This window comes from Puccinia triticina, chromosome 4A (assembly GCF_026914185.1).
Source record: "Puccinia triticina chromosome 4A, complete sequence".
NCBI classification, from domain to species: domain Eukaryota; kingdom Fungi; phylum Basidiomycota; class Pucciniomycetes; order Pucciniales; family Pucciniaceae; genus Puccinia; species Puccinia triticina.
The window spans coordinates 7,815,001-7,829,872 of NC_070561.1; the positions used below are offsets into that span (position 1 = coordinate 7,815,001).

The 14,872-nt window shown below is 49.3% G+C and overlaps 1 protein-coding gene across 1 annotated transcript; it reads right to left on the bottom strand.

Annotated features, from left to right (window-relative positions):
• Nucleotides 1-4,999: 4,999 nt before the first annotated feature.
• Nucleotides 5,000-5,756, bottom strand: PtA15_4A828 (uncharacterized protein; the record flags this gene model as incomplete). Its single annotated transcript, XM_053168752.1, has 2 exons — nucleotides 5,000-5,602; nucleotides 5,688-5,756. 2 exons carry the CDS (start codon nucleotides 5,754-5,756, stop codon nucleotides 5,000-5,002), a joined length of 672 nt encoding a protein of 223 aa, XP_053019930.1.
• Between the last annotated feature and the right edge of the window lie 9,116 nt (nucleotides 5,757-14,872).

The window sequence follows — 14,872 nt, forward strand, 5'->3', positions numbered from 1 at the left end:
GTATGAATATGTGTCCATATCCGAACAGGTTAGCAACCATCTTCAGGCGCTGGGCACCAATGATCCTATCACTGACCATGGTAAACACTGCTAGAATCACCAACCCGTCAGCAGCCCCGTCCTTGTGTCATCGGAGCGGACTGATGAGAGCACGGCGGTATACTCCTCCGAAACGGCATGGGGCATCCGTGAGCCCATGTCATCCTGTCATTCAACGATATCATCGGAGGAATACGACTCCCCAGATGACGTGCAGAGGGCATCACGTGATGCGATGGCCCGGATCCGCCGAGCCATGGACGCCGCGGGATGTCAAACGGGGGTGGCATTAGACAAAGTGGCGGCTTGGGAAGCCGCAGAGGCATTGGACGCAGCGGCTCAGCGGCCACAGGATGAATAGCAATAAGATCTTAATCAGATCCATGGACGCCGCAGAGGCATTGGAAGCAGCGGCTCAGCCGCCACTGGAAGAATAGCATCGCCATATGATTTGATGGATTACTTTAATCACAAGAAGCTAACTACACTAAAAAAGACCGGAGCCTATCCCTAATTGAGTTCATGTGTTCAACTGGAGGATTAGGCTGATAGCCAGCTCTGTCCCCAGCGCGCGCATCGGCCGCGGGTACCTCGTTAAAAAGATCCTCATTAGAGCTCCTTTCGTCCCATACTTGAAGGTAGAGAGAGCCTCGTCTTTGTAAGAGATTATGAAGAATCATACAGGCAAACGTGTTATTTCTGGCTCGAAGGGGCTTGGCCTTTTGTGCCGTCAGGAGGATCCGGAATCGATTCTTCAGCTGACCAAAGGCCCGTTCAACAACCATCCTGGTTGAAGAGTGGATGAAGTTGAAATCCACATTGTCTTCGCGCGCCAGTGAAGGATACGGTACCAGTATCCTGACGTTAGATGGATAGCCGGCGTCGCCTATGAGGTAAGAGCCCTCAGGTATCATCAGCGCAACTGGCGAGGCTGGTGAAAGACTATGACCCAGTTGTGAACGCCAAAACAGTCGGCTATCGTGCATGGAGCCCGGGGCACCCCCGCTGACCTGAACCAAAAGTATCAGTGACCCAAGCTGAACAGCCAAAGGGCAGGGAAAATAGAGCTAATGAATGTACATTACGGAAGTTACCGTCACCGTCCACGACACATTGGAACACAATGGACGACCAACTTTTCCTATTGACATACCCTTTCCAGCGATCCTCTGCCGGCATGGCCAACGGGATGTGAGTCCCGTCAATTGCACCAACAATGTCTGGGATTCCATGCTTCTCTTCAAAAGATGCTTTGATCTCATCCCATTGTTCATGATTGTCCAGACGAGGAAAGCTGGCATCAATGGGAGGGATCAGTCATAGACGTTGGGAGAGGATTACAGAAGCACACACCTGACGGTATTCAACCTGAACGTCTGCAGGACGGCAGTAACAAACCGCGCAGACGCTTTATCAGCCGTTTCCTTGCCAATGCTAAAAATGTGGCCAATCGTAACATAACAGGACCCGTGGCCAAGCCGATAAAGGCCAACGGCAACCTGAGCCTCCACGGATAGCGGATCTCCACGCCGCAAGGGATCAAGCTGCAAAGTATCTCGTAAGCTGTTGGCTAGCCAGTGGAAATCGGCCAAGGACATCCGGAAATATTCAACAAATCTCGTGTGTGGCATGAGGGGATCGTTCCATGGCTCCCATCGGGGGGGTCGCTTAAACGCCTGCCGGGTTGCTCGTATATAAACCTCTTCGTGCGGGTGCTGATTGGAGAACCAAAAGGCCATCAACTGATTCGAGGTGTTGATGTTGAGGAGCGGGGGAGGTAGCATCGTGAGCGGTGTGGCTTTGGCAGACGACTCAGAAATTGTCTTGTTCCACCCAGGAGGATACTGGCGCTGCAGAAACCCCAGGAGGCTGGCTATGGATTGCAGTGTGGTGGAGAGGCTCCACGATTAAGCCATGTCCGTTCCAATAACGGAGGTGGCTTGCGTGGTACACTGGCTACAGGCTCTTGAGTCTTATGTACACGCTTTGTGGACGCGTGGCATTGGGTGTTTATAACTGCACCCAATGATCTGAAATTCAATCAAAAGATATTTGAAAGAAAATAAAATAAAATAAAATTGTAATTTCTTTTGAAAATCTTTTCAGTTACTTTTCGAAAAAATCTCGAATTTGCGTTTATAATTGCTGCCTCAGATGACTTGATATACAACTATACTAGGGAAATCCCAGCTGCGCCGCGGAACATGAATTGTACAGAAAGAAAAGGCTCGGCTTTGCAAACAAGAACGTAACAAATCATTTTGCAGAGCTGTGATGCCTTGTAACCTAACAGGACAAAACAGCTGAGGACTTTTCAGAGCGACGTGTGAGCTTTTGTCTCTTGATGTATTCCAATTATCTCGTGGAATGCTGATTCCTAGATTCATCATTTAGGGCCTGTACCATAGCTTTCCAGGGATTCGAACCTCGGATTCCGCGCCCCCCAAAATTACGTTCTGCTGAGATTCCATTTCCCCCTTGGATTCACTGAGTCCACAATATGAGGTGTGCCAAAAGGCGTACCACGGAACCACGGATTGGTCAACGTGGAAGTTACTCCCCCGGTCATCGAAGAGAGTGATTACTCCTCTCGAAGCCCGTTCCGTTCCGGTCATTGAGGGATGATGTACTCCTCTTGTTTTCCGGAACGAACTGGTCATCGAGGGGATAATGTACTCCTCTCGATGGCCGGAACGAACCGGCCATCGAGGGGACTGATTACTCCTCTCGATGAACGGAACTATTGATGTCCGCTCCGTTCCGGTCATCGAGGGGATGATGGACTCCTCTCGATGACCGGAACGGGCGGGCCATTGGGGGGAGTGATTACTCTTCTCGATGACCGGAACAAGCCGGCCATTGATGGGAGTGATTGCTCTTCTCAATGGCCGGCTTGTTCCGGTCATCGAGAGGAGTCCATCATCCCCTCGATGACCGGAACGAACAGGCCATCTTCTGGTCATCGAGGGGAGTGATTAGTTCTCTCAATGACCGGAACAATCTATGTCCACTCCGTTCCGGTCATCGAGGGGATGATGGACTCCTCTCGATGACCGGAACGAGCCGGCCTTCGAGGGGAATCCATCATCCCCTCGATGACCGGAAGAAGATAAATCCAGGAAACTGTTGAATGATAAGTAGGAGTCAGAAGGTAAAGGTGTTTCGGAGGTGCGGCGAAGTTTGATTTTATAGAGAGGGGGTAGAATTATTTTGGAGGAGGGATGGAGTTCGTCCGCGCATGTGTCAAATAGAAATGTGAGAAATTGGGATCGAGAGGGGACATAGCAGAGGGATGACAGAGGAAGAGTAGCGGTAATGGTAGGGGGTGGAATCTCCATAGCTCTGGCGATTTGCGGTTGTTGGGTTTGATGTTTGTGTAGGTTCTGAATGGAGTGGTATTTATAACGTGAGGTGGGGTGAATTTGTATATTTTGACGATTAGATTCTGATTGGACGGAAACGGCGGTAGCATTGACTCTCGAGGAGTTCAGCTGAGATATGAACACAGTCTCGGGTAGAGGGAGGAGGGGTGCGGGTAGTTGAATTTGAAGCGAGAAGAGTTTCCAGTCCCGGTCTTGATTGATGAAGAATTATGGGCAGAGGAGCGCACGATTTGGTATTTCTGCCTGGAATTGTGAGCGAGGCCTTCCTATTGCGGCTGTGAAGCGCGGGTGGAATAGTTTTGAGCACGTTGTAATTACTATGACAGGCTGGATTTGTAGTGGTCGGTCAACGTTTCCGGGGGAACGACGTGGAACCTCATCAATAATTGTTTTGGTAAAGGAAGAAGCTGTATTACTGGTGATTGTAGATTGTTTGATCAGGAAATATTAAAAGTAGGAGGGATGGGGAAAAACACAAATCGGGAAAATAAAATATTTATTGGTGTGATTCAGATGGAAATGGTGAATAGCAAACAAAGAACAGGAACAATGGCCTTAGGAATACAATAGAATTGAAAACAATGTCTGTCTGCGGCGGCGGCGTTGAGTGAGGGGATTTGAAAGGTATAAATAGGGCATCTTGATGAGAGGAAATGGGCCAGGGCTCCGGAGTTTCAGGCTCGCTATGGAAGCCCTCAGGTTGTGGGAAATGCTGGATTTTTTTTTTCAGAAACTGGGAAATCTCTGGTTGGGATTCTGGCTGTCAGTGTCACAAATTCAGCAGGTGCTAGGCATCCCCATATTAAGCAGGTGCTATGCACCCCCATGTCCTTTTCTTTTGGGCAGAGTTGACGTGCATATGCGGTAACCAGTCTTATGGATCCATATGGTTTCCAGCGGAGTGTTGTGAAGTTGTTCGCGCTAACTTAGCCACCGATGCGGATCTAACTTGACTAAATCGCGTGAGGGTGGGACGCCATCCCGCAGGGACCTCCGAAGGAGAAGAGACTTGAGCATCCGCATCGGGCGCTAAGTTAGCCCGGATTAGGGCATACACCCGGGGAGTCCATCCACAGGGAAATCACGCGGATTCCACGAGGACTCCACGTGGTAGCCGCGCGCGAGGTCGGACCAGCGGCTGGAGAGGTCCAGGGAATCACGGGGTCACCACCGGGAGGATCACCCGTGGATTCCACGGCAGATTTCGGCTCCGCGTGGAATCCCCGTGGATTCCCTGTGATCACGACGTGGAGGTCGGGCCCACGGGTGGATCACGGCTCCTTCAACCGTGGGCTCCCCAAGGAATCACCGTGATACCCACGCGCGGGTACACCACGTGCCTCAGCTTTCCGGGGGACCACCAAAGGTGGTCTGCGGAGCGGATCAAAAATGCGGGTAATATTGCAGAATGTGGTACCACCAGGGTACCACACGCTGCATTGCACATCATTGTAAAAACATAAAAAAAGGGATTGATAGATAAAAAAAAATCACAAAGAGAAGCAAGAAATAAAAGAAAAGTGAGAGAAATGAGATGTGGCGGCGGGCGTAGCGGAGACATCGTCGGCGGGGGGTGTTTAGGAAAGCTGTTTTCCGTTGGTTTCTTTAGAATTGGGACTCGCACTACTCTTGGTAGTATCATTAGGATCAGCAGATCCAGTTTGCTCCCCATTTCCGAATAAGCAACCTTCAACACAATCAGCAGCAGCCATCAGAGAAAGCGGGGGAAGTCTAGAAGAAGTAGTCACCAGCAGACAGCGCGGCGGAGAGATTGGCGGGAGACCGAGCGGGTCAATGTCGAGGTCAGACGAGGCCTTGGAAGATTCCGAGTGTGAGGGCAGGGTGGAAGTGGCAGAGGAGGCGACGGAGGGCGAGTGGCAGCGCAGGATGCCGGACGGGCCGATGCTGTCTGTGCTGGCTTCCTTGGTCGGTTCGTGCGAGGGGCTCCCGCGGGCGCGCAAGGCGGACGGATGGCCGGGCTTGGGCACATGCTCGTCGTTGCTGCTCAGCCCGCCAATCTCGGGAGTGCCAGGGACCCGCCCCGTTGGCCCGGCGCTGCTACTGCTTGTCCCCGCCGTCGTGGTCGTGTTGGTCGAGGTCTGCGTTGTCATTGGCGTGCTCGGGCCCAAACTGGTGGCCTGACCCTTCTCCGACGCGCCCACTACCGAGATATCCAACTCCTGTACCCACACAAACGCAAAAAAAAGGGGAGAAAGTTAGGACAAGGGGGGGCTGGGGGAGAGGAAAGAGAGGAGAAAGGGGGACCTTGAGTAGATAAGTCAGTAGGACTTCGTGCAGGAGGACGTATTGGCGGTAGTTTGCGACCATCAACATGCGCTGTATCTAGTAATGCTCACCTTGAGCATTGCCCGGCTAGGATGAAATGCATTGAAGCAAGCCACCCGGCTGTGCCCACCTCCGGGGGCCGTGAGGAAGTGGGACTGAAGGGTCAGAGGGCGGGGTGGCGAGGCCGGGGATAAAGTCGTTGCTTCCCTTGGGAGCCGTTGAGTGTCCTCAAAACGCACACAATCCAGCCGATATCACTGAAATAGCCCTAACACCGGCAATGCAAGGGCATCCGTGGGTTCCTTGTCGTTGAGAAAAACGAGGAACTCACGGGGACAGTTTCCACTGGGATCCCTGAGGGAGCCGTGGATTCGTCGTGATTCTCCCCATCAGAATGACAGGAAAATCACAGGCGGGTGGAGACGACAGGAAAGCCCATTGTCTCCACACATTTTCCACGGGAGGGTGGAGACGACGGGGGGAGCAGTGAAATCTACGTGGATTTCACAGAGCCGGTGATCCCGTTGTCTCCACAAACGCGCGGGCCAGGAAGCACCCCCGCCGTGTACCTCCACGCGGGACTGACTCGGAATTGACAAGGATTCCACGGCTGACCCTTGCAGGGGGCGGACCAGCGGCTTTCAGTCCACACGCCCACGTGGGCCACACCAAGAATCGTGAGGGTGGCCTCGCTGGAATCATCTCTTGGATTCCACGCAAGCCACGGGCATTCTGTGGAGGCGGCGAGCTCTCCTTGTCTTACAAACAACACTAGACGGGCCGTGGCTGGCCCGGCTTCTGACTGGAGCATTGAGTCACTCCCCGACGATCTCGGATCAACTGGTACTATGTAGCTGAACTGAAAGCTGCCACCCACAGGGTAGCAGATGCTGCATTATCATGGAAAAAAAAAAACAGATGAGAATAGCGAAAAACACCATTTTACAAGTAGAAAAAAAGAGGAAAAAAAAACTAGGAGAGGGGGGGGGGTGAGATGAAGGATTGCAATGTTGGACGGATCAAGATGTGATCAAGGGAGGAACATTCTTTGCCACGGCAGTCTTCCTCTTGCAGAGCATCCAGGAGAACTGTGGGCCAGTGTTGTGCCCGTGGTTGTTCTTCAAGGTGACCGTGCAAATCAAGCCCGGGTAGCTTCCCGATCGTCTGATTATGCTCGCCAAACCTACGTCCATGCCAATAAGGCCAAGCAGACATAAAAGCAGAATCTTGCACGGTACGTTCATTCTTTCTGCAGTTTTGGTACAGAAATTGGGGGCGTCAGCTCAACATGGACAGGTGTGATCATGTTGATTCACGCAAGCAAAAAAGATTATGTGCCTTGTGAAAAAAGTGCAAGATAGTCAGGAGGTAGTCAAGGAAGGTCAACAAGGGCTTGCAGCGGGTTGAGAGGAGGGTGTTGATTTTGTGTGGCGGGCTCGGCAGTTTTTTTCTGATCAGGCATGGAGGAGTCAAGCAGAGACTGGACATACGAAGTTCGGAGGGAGTTTGGAGGAGTTTGGAGGGAGTTTGGAGGAGGGGAAAGCAGGCTTTGAGGAGCTCGCATTATGATGACGGGAGGCGAATCGAGGACCTTGGCCTTTTGGATGGATATGAAGGAGAAAACCTAACTGGGCGGGGCATGATGAGACCAGCAATCAACAGTCATGACTGCATACAAGCATGTTTGATCCTGCCCAATCAGAGCAGCCGTGGAAAGCACATAGCAAATAAGTGAAAGTGTGGTTTCCACAATCACAGATCTGTGTGCGCATAGACTCCACCGGGAGTCCATGACCTGGTGTGGAATCCATGCATTTTTCCCATTGGATGGATGAGGAATCCGCACCTTGGTCCTTTTCCGACGGGGTGCCCACAATTCCTGAATTCCACGTGGGTTTCCCAAATTTGATGCAACCCGTCGGATCCACACGGCCGCGCGGCAAAAAAGGACCCCCGGCGTGTAGCTTGACGCAACTGCATTGGCTTGGATTAACTCGGGATCAACTTGTCCCCTAGCTTATGTAACTAAGACCTGTTGTAGCCAGAGCGGCTACACCTGGGGAGTCCTTTGACAAGGATATCTCAAGGAATCCTTGTGGATTCCCCGTGGTGCCCCTGCGAGAGGTTGGACCAGCGGCTGCTGGTCCACACATTCACGTGCTCTCCACCAAGTGGATCACGGGGGCACCTCTAGCTTAACAAAGCCTCTCGAGCGGAGGGTCCGGGGGACCCCGCCCGGAGGGCTCTCTGCAGGAGAGGCTTATGAGTTATGTCTTGATTTAAGCAGGAGCAGAAAGGATCTGCTACACTAAAAATCCCAACCAATATAGAAAAACTGAATACACAGAGTTTTAGGTTCTGTTCTTGCAAGGAATTTGAGCCACTCATTTATCTTGTAGCCAGAAAAACAACTCCTGGAGTCCCAAACAATTGGAGCCTCATTTGGAAGACTTGTGCATTTTTGATCTTTTGAAAAGGTCAACAGATTGGGATAGAAAAAATCTGAGTAGACCAAATTGTAGAGAAAGAAAAGTAGCATAGGGTACAGATAGGGCATATTGGTGGAGAGGCTGGGGGAGGAGCTATAAAATTTTTGAAAACCTCTCAGCCAAATGAACTTTCTGCTCCCGCGTAAAATTTGGGATAATGCGCAAGTCCCTCCCTGCGGGAGGGGCGGCTTCGCCGCCAGCCACAGCGCTCCCACCAGGGGGGACTTGTGTTAAGTTAGGGGGCACCTTGTGATGGCCCCGAGGGTTCCACGGATATTTAGAGATATTTACCCGTGGAATCCACGTGGCCATGTATAGACGGGAGCTAAAAATGCGGCGGGATATCAGCCCGTCGAAAATTGTCATTAGCGGGACTCAAACTCACAGCCAGCAAGCAAGCATGGATGCAAGGGAGTGCTACATAATTCAACCATTTCACATTGTTGAGAGTGGCGGTTTACGCATGATTAACTCCCTAAACAATGGTTTGCAATTGGTTTTTTTGTTAAGTTTTTTTTTTCAATTTTTTTTCCTCTCTTCAAAATCCAGCTTTCTTGGACTTTCAAAACCTCAGGAGCAGCCTGTGGTGGTCCTGGCTGGAAGTAAAAATAAAAATAAAAATGCCGTGGAACCAACATGAGCAACAAGCTGACGTGGTCTCCATGCGTTCCAGGAAAGCACATCGTGGAACCGACGGGGAAAAGTGTGAAGCCCATTGGTTCCACGTGGAAAAAAAGCGTTTGATGGAACCAAAAAGCTTACCAAGGGGTTACCAAGCCGATCCTTGTTGGTTCCACGGATTACCCTCCTGTCGTCAGTTCCACAAACGGGCGTGGCAGGAAGTACCCCCGCCGTGTAGTCCTGGTAATTGGAAGTGAAAAAAAAGGTTGTGGTGGTGGAACCAACGTGAGAAACAAGCTGCAACATGGTCTCCACAAGTTACAGGAGTGTGCTTTGTGGAACCAATGGGGAAAAGTGACAAACCCGTTGGTTCCACGGGGAAAATGATGCTCTAGTGTGGAACTGACGAGCTTACTGAGCACTTACTGATCTGATCCTCGTCGGTTCCACGGATCAACAGCTCCTTGTCAGATCCACGAACCTGCTTGCAAGGAAGTACCCACGGCGTGTATGCATCCTGAGCCTCGCCGCAGCCGCAGTATCAGCTATACCTCGGACTCAAGTCCAAGGATGCTTGTGGTTTTTCCATCATCAATACTATCCTTTGTGCACTAGATCCATCTGTGCCTCAGTAAGACCCTCTCTTTGTGAGGGGGATGGGGGGGATGCCATTCCCAAAGAGGGTCTTGTGTTAAGTTAGACTTGTTCCGGAGCTCCGTTTGGAGCTAGTGGGGTATAGATGTAAACCCAATATCCGTAACGTTAAAAAACCACATCTGTTACATGTGTTGGGGCATACAGGGCTGCATGGGGGACTGGCTACCCCCTCCCAAAGTTGAATGCGCAACATACACAGAAGCTGGCAGGCACCTAAACAACCCCTTACCAGCTTGTCTAATTCACACATGTTAGACTCTGGATAACGGAGGAATACCAACCTGATGATATCTGTTATTATAACTTAAACTGTGTTATCCAATTATGCAAATTGGTTAACGCAACTCAGCCACCAGTTGTTGGTAACTGGACGTTAATGTAACTGTAAAGGTTACGTTACAGGCAGAGTTATCCAAATTGATAACTTATCTGCCCACCACTGTTAAAAAGTATCACAAATTGTGTTTAAAAGTGTGCGCTGTAATTTTCAAATGATGAGAGCATCCACCCTTGTCTCTGTAAACCCGCTCTTTAAGGTAGATTTACAGAGTATGTAGCGGATTTTCCACCCCTGTGCCCTCTTTAGGGCTTTTTAACTAAATAATATTCAGGTCACTCTCTAAGCCTTGCTAGATTTACCATTGACTACAGAGCCTCTGTAAGACAATTCTAACAAGCCTACCAACTGCCCGCACACCAGTATGTACATACAAACATATGTATATACACATCACCACTAAAAAAAACACTCCTCATAACAGCCAGTCATGACTTGTCATTCATTAGGTTGACTGTCAAATATGAATATCACCACACACTCATTAAGGCTGCCTTTGAACTAGTATGACTGGTCATTTGACTGGATGACTGTTCATTCATCTCATTCATCAATTGATGACCCGTCATTCTACTGGATGACCTGTCATTCGACTATATGACCGTTCATTTGATTGGATGACCGGTAATACCTTATTCATCAATTGGATGACCCGTCATTCTACTGGACAACCGGTCATTCAACTAGATGACCATTCATTCAATTGGATTACCAATCAGTTGAATGTATGACCATTCATTAGAGATGGCATTTGGTACCCAGCACCCGCAGGCGGGTACCACTCACACCAGCTAGACACCCGCCAGGTGGTGCCGGGTGTCTGTTTTTCAGGCCAAAAGGGGGGGTACCCAGGTACCCTCAGTGGTACCTGCCATATACCCGGGGGTCAATCAGTGCGTTTTGCTGCCCACTAACGCTGCTGCGGCTGGATGTAGCTCCCCGCCCGCAAGTGCAGACCCGGCTGAATAGCCCAGCTCCGATTGGACCAGTCATCAACCTACGCTCAACCACCAAACGCGGGACACATCAGCTTGCCACCACTAACACCACCGCCATCACCACCATCATCCACCCGCCGCCACCACCACCAACCACGAGGGGCAGATTCCTTTGAAGTGCCAACAGTGACTCGGAGCCAATCTGCTACCATCACCACCCAAGTGAGTCGCTTGACCACTCACCATGAGATCCACCAACAGTGAAAAAATACAATACAAGACTGGTATTGGCCAATACTATGTATTGTATTGTTTTTTTGATACACCAGAATTCAACACATGTATTGAATTGAAAAAAATATATGATACAGTGTATTGTATCTAAAAAACAATAGCTTTTCTGGGCAATTGGCACTCAATCCAATTTCCCCTCCCAGCAATACACTTGTATTGTATTGTATTTGAATGTATTGGAAATACAATACACATGTGTTGGATTGGTTTGGTGACTTGATCCAATACCAATACATGTACTGGTTTCTCCATTGGATCCACTAGCAAGCGGCACAAGCTGTCTAGCACAGCAGTGCAGGTACCGCAAGTGCCCCCCTAAAGTACCGCCTGCACCAGAAAGGAGTTGCCAGGTGCGGTGCTGGGTATCTATTTTATCCAAAATAACAGGAGGTACCCAGGTACTAAATGCCATCTCTACCGGTCATAGGATTTGATGGCTGGTCATTCAATTGGATGAAAGGTCACCAGGTCATTTGATTGGATGACCGGTCATTGATGGTATGACCAGTCACCAATGCCATTGGCGGTATTGTGATACTTACCAACAGTTGCTGTTGTTGTTGAAATCTGTGTTGCCTACCAGGCCACTACCTAGCAATGAGGGTGGGTTTTTTCTTTAGCTAAGCAACTGAGCCTTGTGGGACTTGCTGGCTACCTAAAGATTTACCACAACAAGGGTGGATACTCTAAAACCCAAAATCTACAATCTCAACCATATTGGATAAAGAATAAGTTAAAAAATATCCTTTTCTAAATGTATGAAAAGAATTATCTGTATTCTAATTTTAATGATTTTTTTCATGAAGTGCTAGAAAAAAAAACAATTAAATCTAGAGTAGAGTATAAGGCGGCTACACTGCCGCACTTCCAAGGGCACAGGTCTCAACGTGCCACCAAACCAGGATGGTTTCTTTAGAGGGTGCTACACCATCAATTTTACTCATAACCTAAGTGAAATAAAATCTATTCCAGACAAATCCTTGGCAAGCAGGCATACCTCTTGGCAAGCAGTTCTACGTAAACCTTCCTGCCAAGCCTCGGGCAGGTGCAAGTATACCTGCTTGCCATAAGGAATCCTTGGCGAGCAGGCATACAGATCCCTGCTTGCCAAGAGCCTCTCGGCGAGCAGTTATACATGCACCTGCCCGCCGAGGGGCTCCACTGCAGAAATGAACCGCTTGGACAAGATTGTCTGAGCAGTTTCCGGACAGACTTTGTCTGATGAGTTCCGCAATGTTTGAGGCCTGGGCTGCCGGACTCATCGGACAAAGTTCATCCAACTACTTGTCAGACAAATTTGTCCGCGCGGATAGTTGATGTAGTGCCCTCGGCGAGCAGGTATACATGCACCTGCCCGCCGAGGGGCTCTCGGTGAGCAGGCTCGGCGGGCAGGTGTACGTATTGTAAGAATTTGGACAACTAAGATGATATTTCCATGTGTCAGAGATTATCTAAGCAATAAACTATTTACAATGGTGCTGGAGTGAATCAAAAAGAAATTGTTATTCACCTAAGAGCAGGCGAATGTACCGTGCTATTCTTATGTCTGGGGGATAGAAGAGAGGACACAAAGTCTGAGGGAGATGATGTGAGAAAAGGAAAAGAAAAGGATTGGGATCGGCAAGAGAAAAGATTGAGAGTTTGGAGAGCGAAAACGTCTCTCTAGATCGCAGCATGTCAGCATGTCTGCTCTGGTCATTCATACGGACTAGGAAGGCTAATTACCTCTTGATGTTCTGCACGCTGGTATCAATGTCGTGTGTATTACGAATGACTTTGTTTGTTCCTGTTAGGACTGTGTTTGTGATGACACCTCCATCAGCTATCAGTCTTCTTGTTGTTTGCTAAACCAAGAGGGGACTCACTCGCTTGTTGACTGACTAATGCGGGAGACTAGACTGTTGGGCTGATGGGTTATTCTGTCTGTTAAAGAGCTGTGAGGATTCCAATCTGATTAGTCTGTTGGCCTCATCTCAGCGGTTGGAAGGCTCTCTTAAATACTCACAGAGTCCTCTGGTTGGAAACTGCAGCTGCCGTGACGTTGTCACTGGTTTTGGTTTCGCCTTGCGCCCTCGGGGTTTGATCACTTGTTTCACCTGTTGTAAAGGTGGCAATACGACTTGGGTCAGCAACTGGTGGCTTGGTTCTGGGAGGGATGATTTAAACAGTGGCTTACGTTGCATTGCATCAGAGCCTGTTTTTCCCCTGTGGCGTTTTACACCTTCAGTCTCGGGCACTGTACTCTGACACGTATAACTGCTCGCCGAGAGGTATACCTGTCGGCGAGCAGGTATACACGCACCTGCCCGCCAAGGAGCTCTCGGCGAGCATGTGGAATTAATCCTGATTTATGTTTATTTAACACAACAGACCAAAGTTGACTGGGAGGAATCCCTCCCAGCTAGAGAGTCTGTCCTGGTCATCAATAAAAACTTTATGACCGGGCCTTCCAGTTTAAAATTTTATGGTGCTTCCCATTTACAAGTAAATATGACAGGGAGGGATTCCTGCCAGTCAGTAAGTGTTTATGACTGGGAGGAATCCCTTCCGGTCAATAAGAGTGTATTGCTGACCGGGAGAGTTTCCTCCGGGGCGCCAAGTGTATGACTGACCGGGAGAATTCCCTCCTGGACGTCAAGTGCAAAGGTGTATTCGCTGCGCTACGCTACACAAAACGGCCAAGTAGCGTAGCGTAGCGGTTGGCTGCTAAATGGCCAGACGACAAAGCAATAGCTCAGCGGCAACACCGCTGCGCTGCTTGCTACGCGCAGACCCTCCCATGGCAATTAGTGGTAGCGCAGCGGAAAATATCCGCTATTGCTGCCAAAAAGCGAAGCGGTAGCAAACAAACGCTAAATGGGCCGCTCCCCGTTGATTTAGCGGATAGCGGGCACGCAGCGCAGTAACGACCACGTAGCGCCAGCGCTGCCTGTCCTCTATCCTCTAAATTAGCGGGTAGCAACCAGCGCTGCGTAATTTCAACAGGGCAGTTATGATACATTATGTTATTGAGCGTAACTATTCCCGTTATGGTAGAACATCGTTACCGCTATCAGTAACGACCGCTGCGGGAACATTTTTGTGAGGATCTGCCTACTACTCAGTTCACTATGTGGCTTTGAAACTTACCCGAGAGGGTAGTTCGCCATATGTTTGAATAGAAGGTTAAGATTTGATTTGTTTTTGTTTGTAATAAGGTTGTCTTTTGATATACAGTTTTTCGAGAATGAAGTTACTCGGTTTGATGATAGTATGGATGATGGAAAACAATAACAAGGAATATCCCAATGGGAAAAAAAAGGAAAGAGGAGAAACCAACATTTGGAGGAGCACGACACATATAGCGAGAATTCACAAAAACCATCAATGACGACATAGGATTAGAAATACGTCATGAATCATGCAGATCGGATTTTCTCCATGATGACGCCAAGTAAACCCCGATCCCGATAAGCCTAATAAAAGCTTGTATAATAAACGCACAATTATTAGCATAATCCATAAACCATCATCAATAAGTCGTTACAGTTTTGCTCCTGAAATTTGCTCAGTGTCACAGCGGTTACCTGCTTGACCCGCCCTATGTTTTGGGCGCAGTATCAACACATCTGTACAGTTAGGTTACGCGAAATCCGACAGTACAAATGTGTTGAAAAACTTTGATTCCCACCTTCTTCAAGGGGTGAGGTGTGTTGGAGCCGACCAAATGCGGAGAGCTACTAATGTGGGGTGTTGGTGTGTTTGATCTTGACTGAAAGGGGAAGGTTGGTATTTGCTTTTCAATATAAAAAGAGACGGCCTGCTTGATTACTATGCGCCACGGGCCAA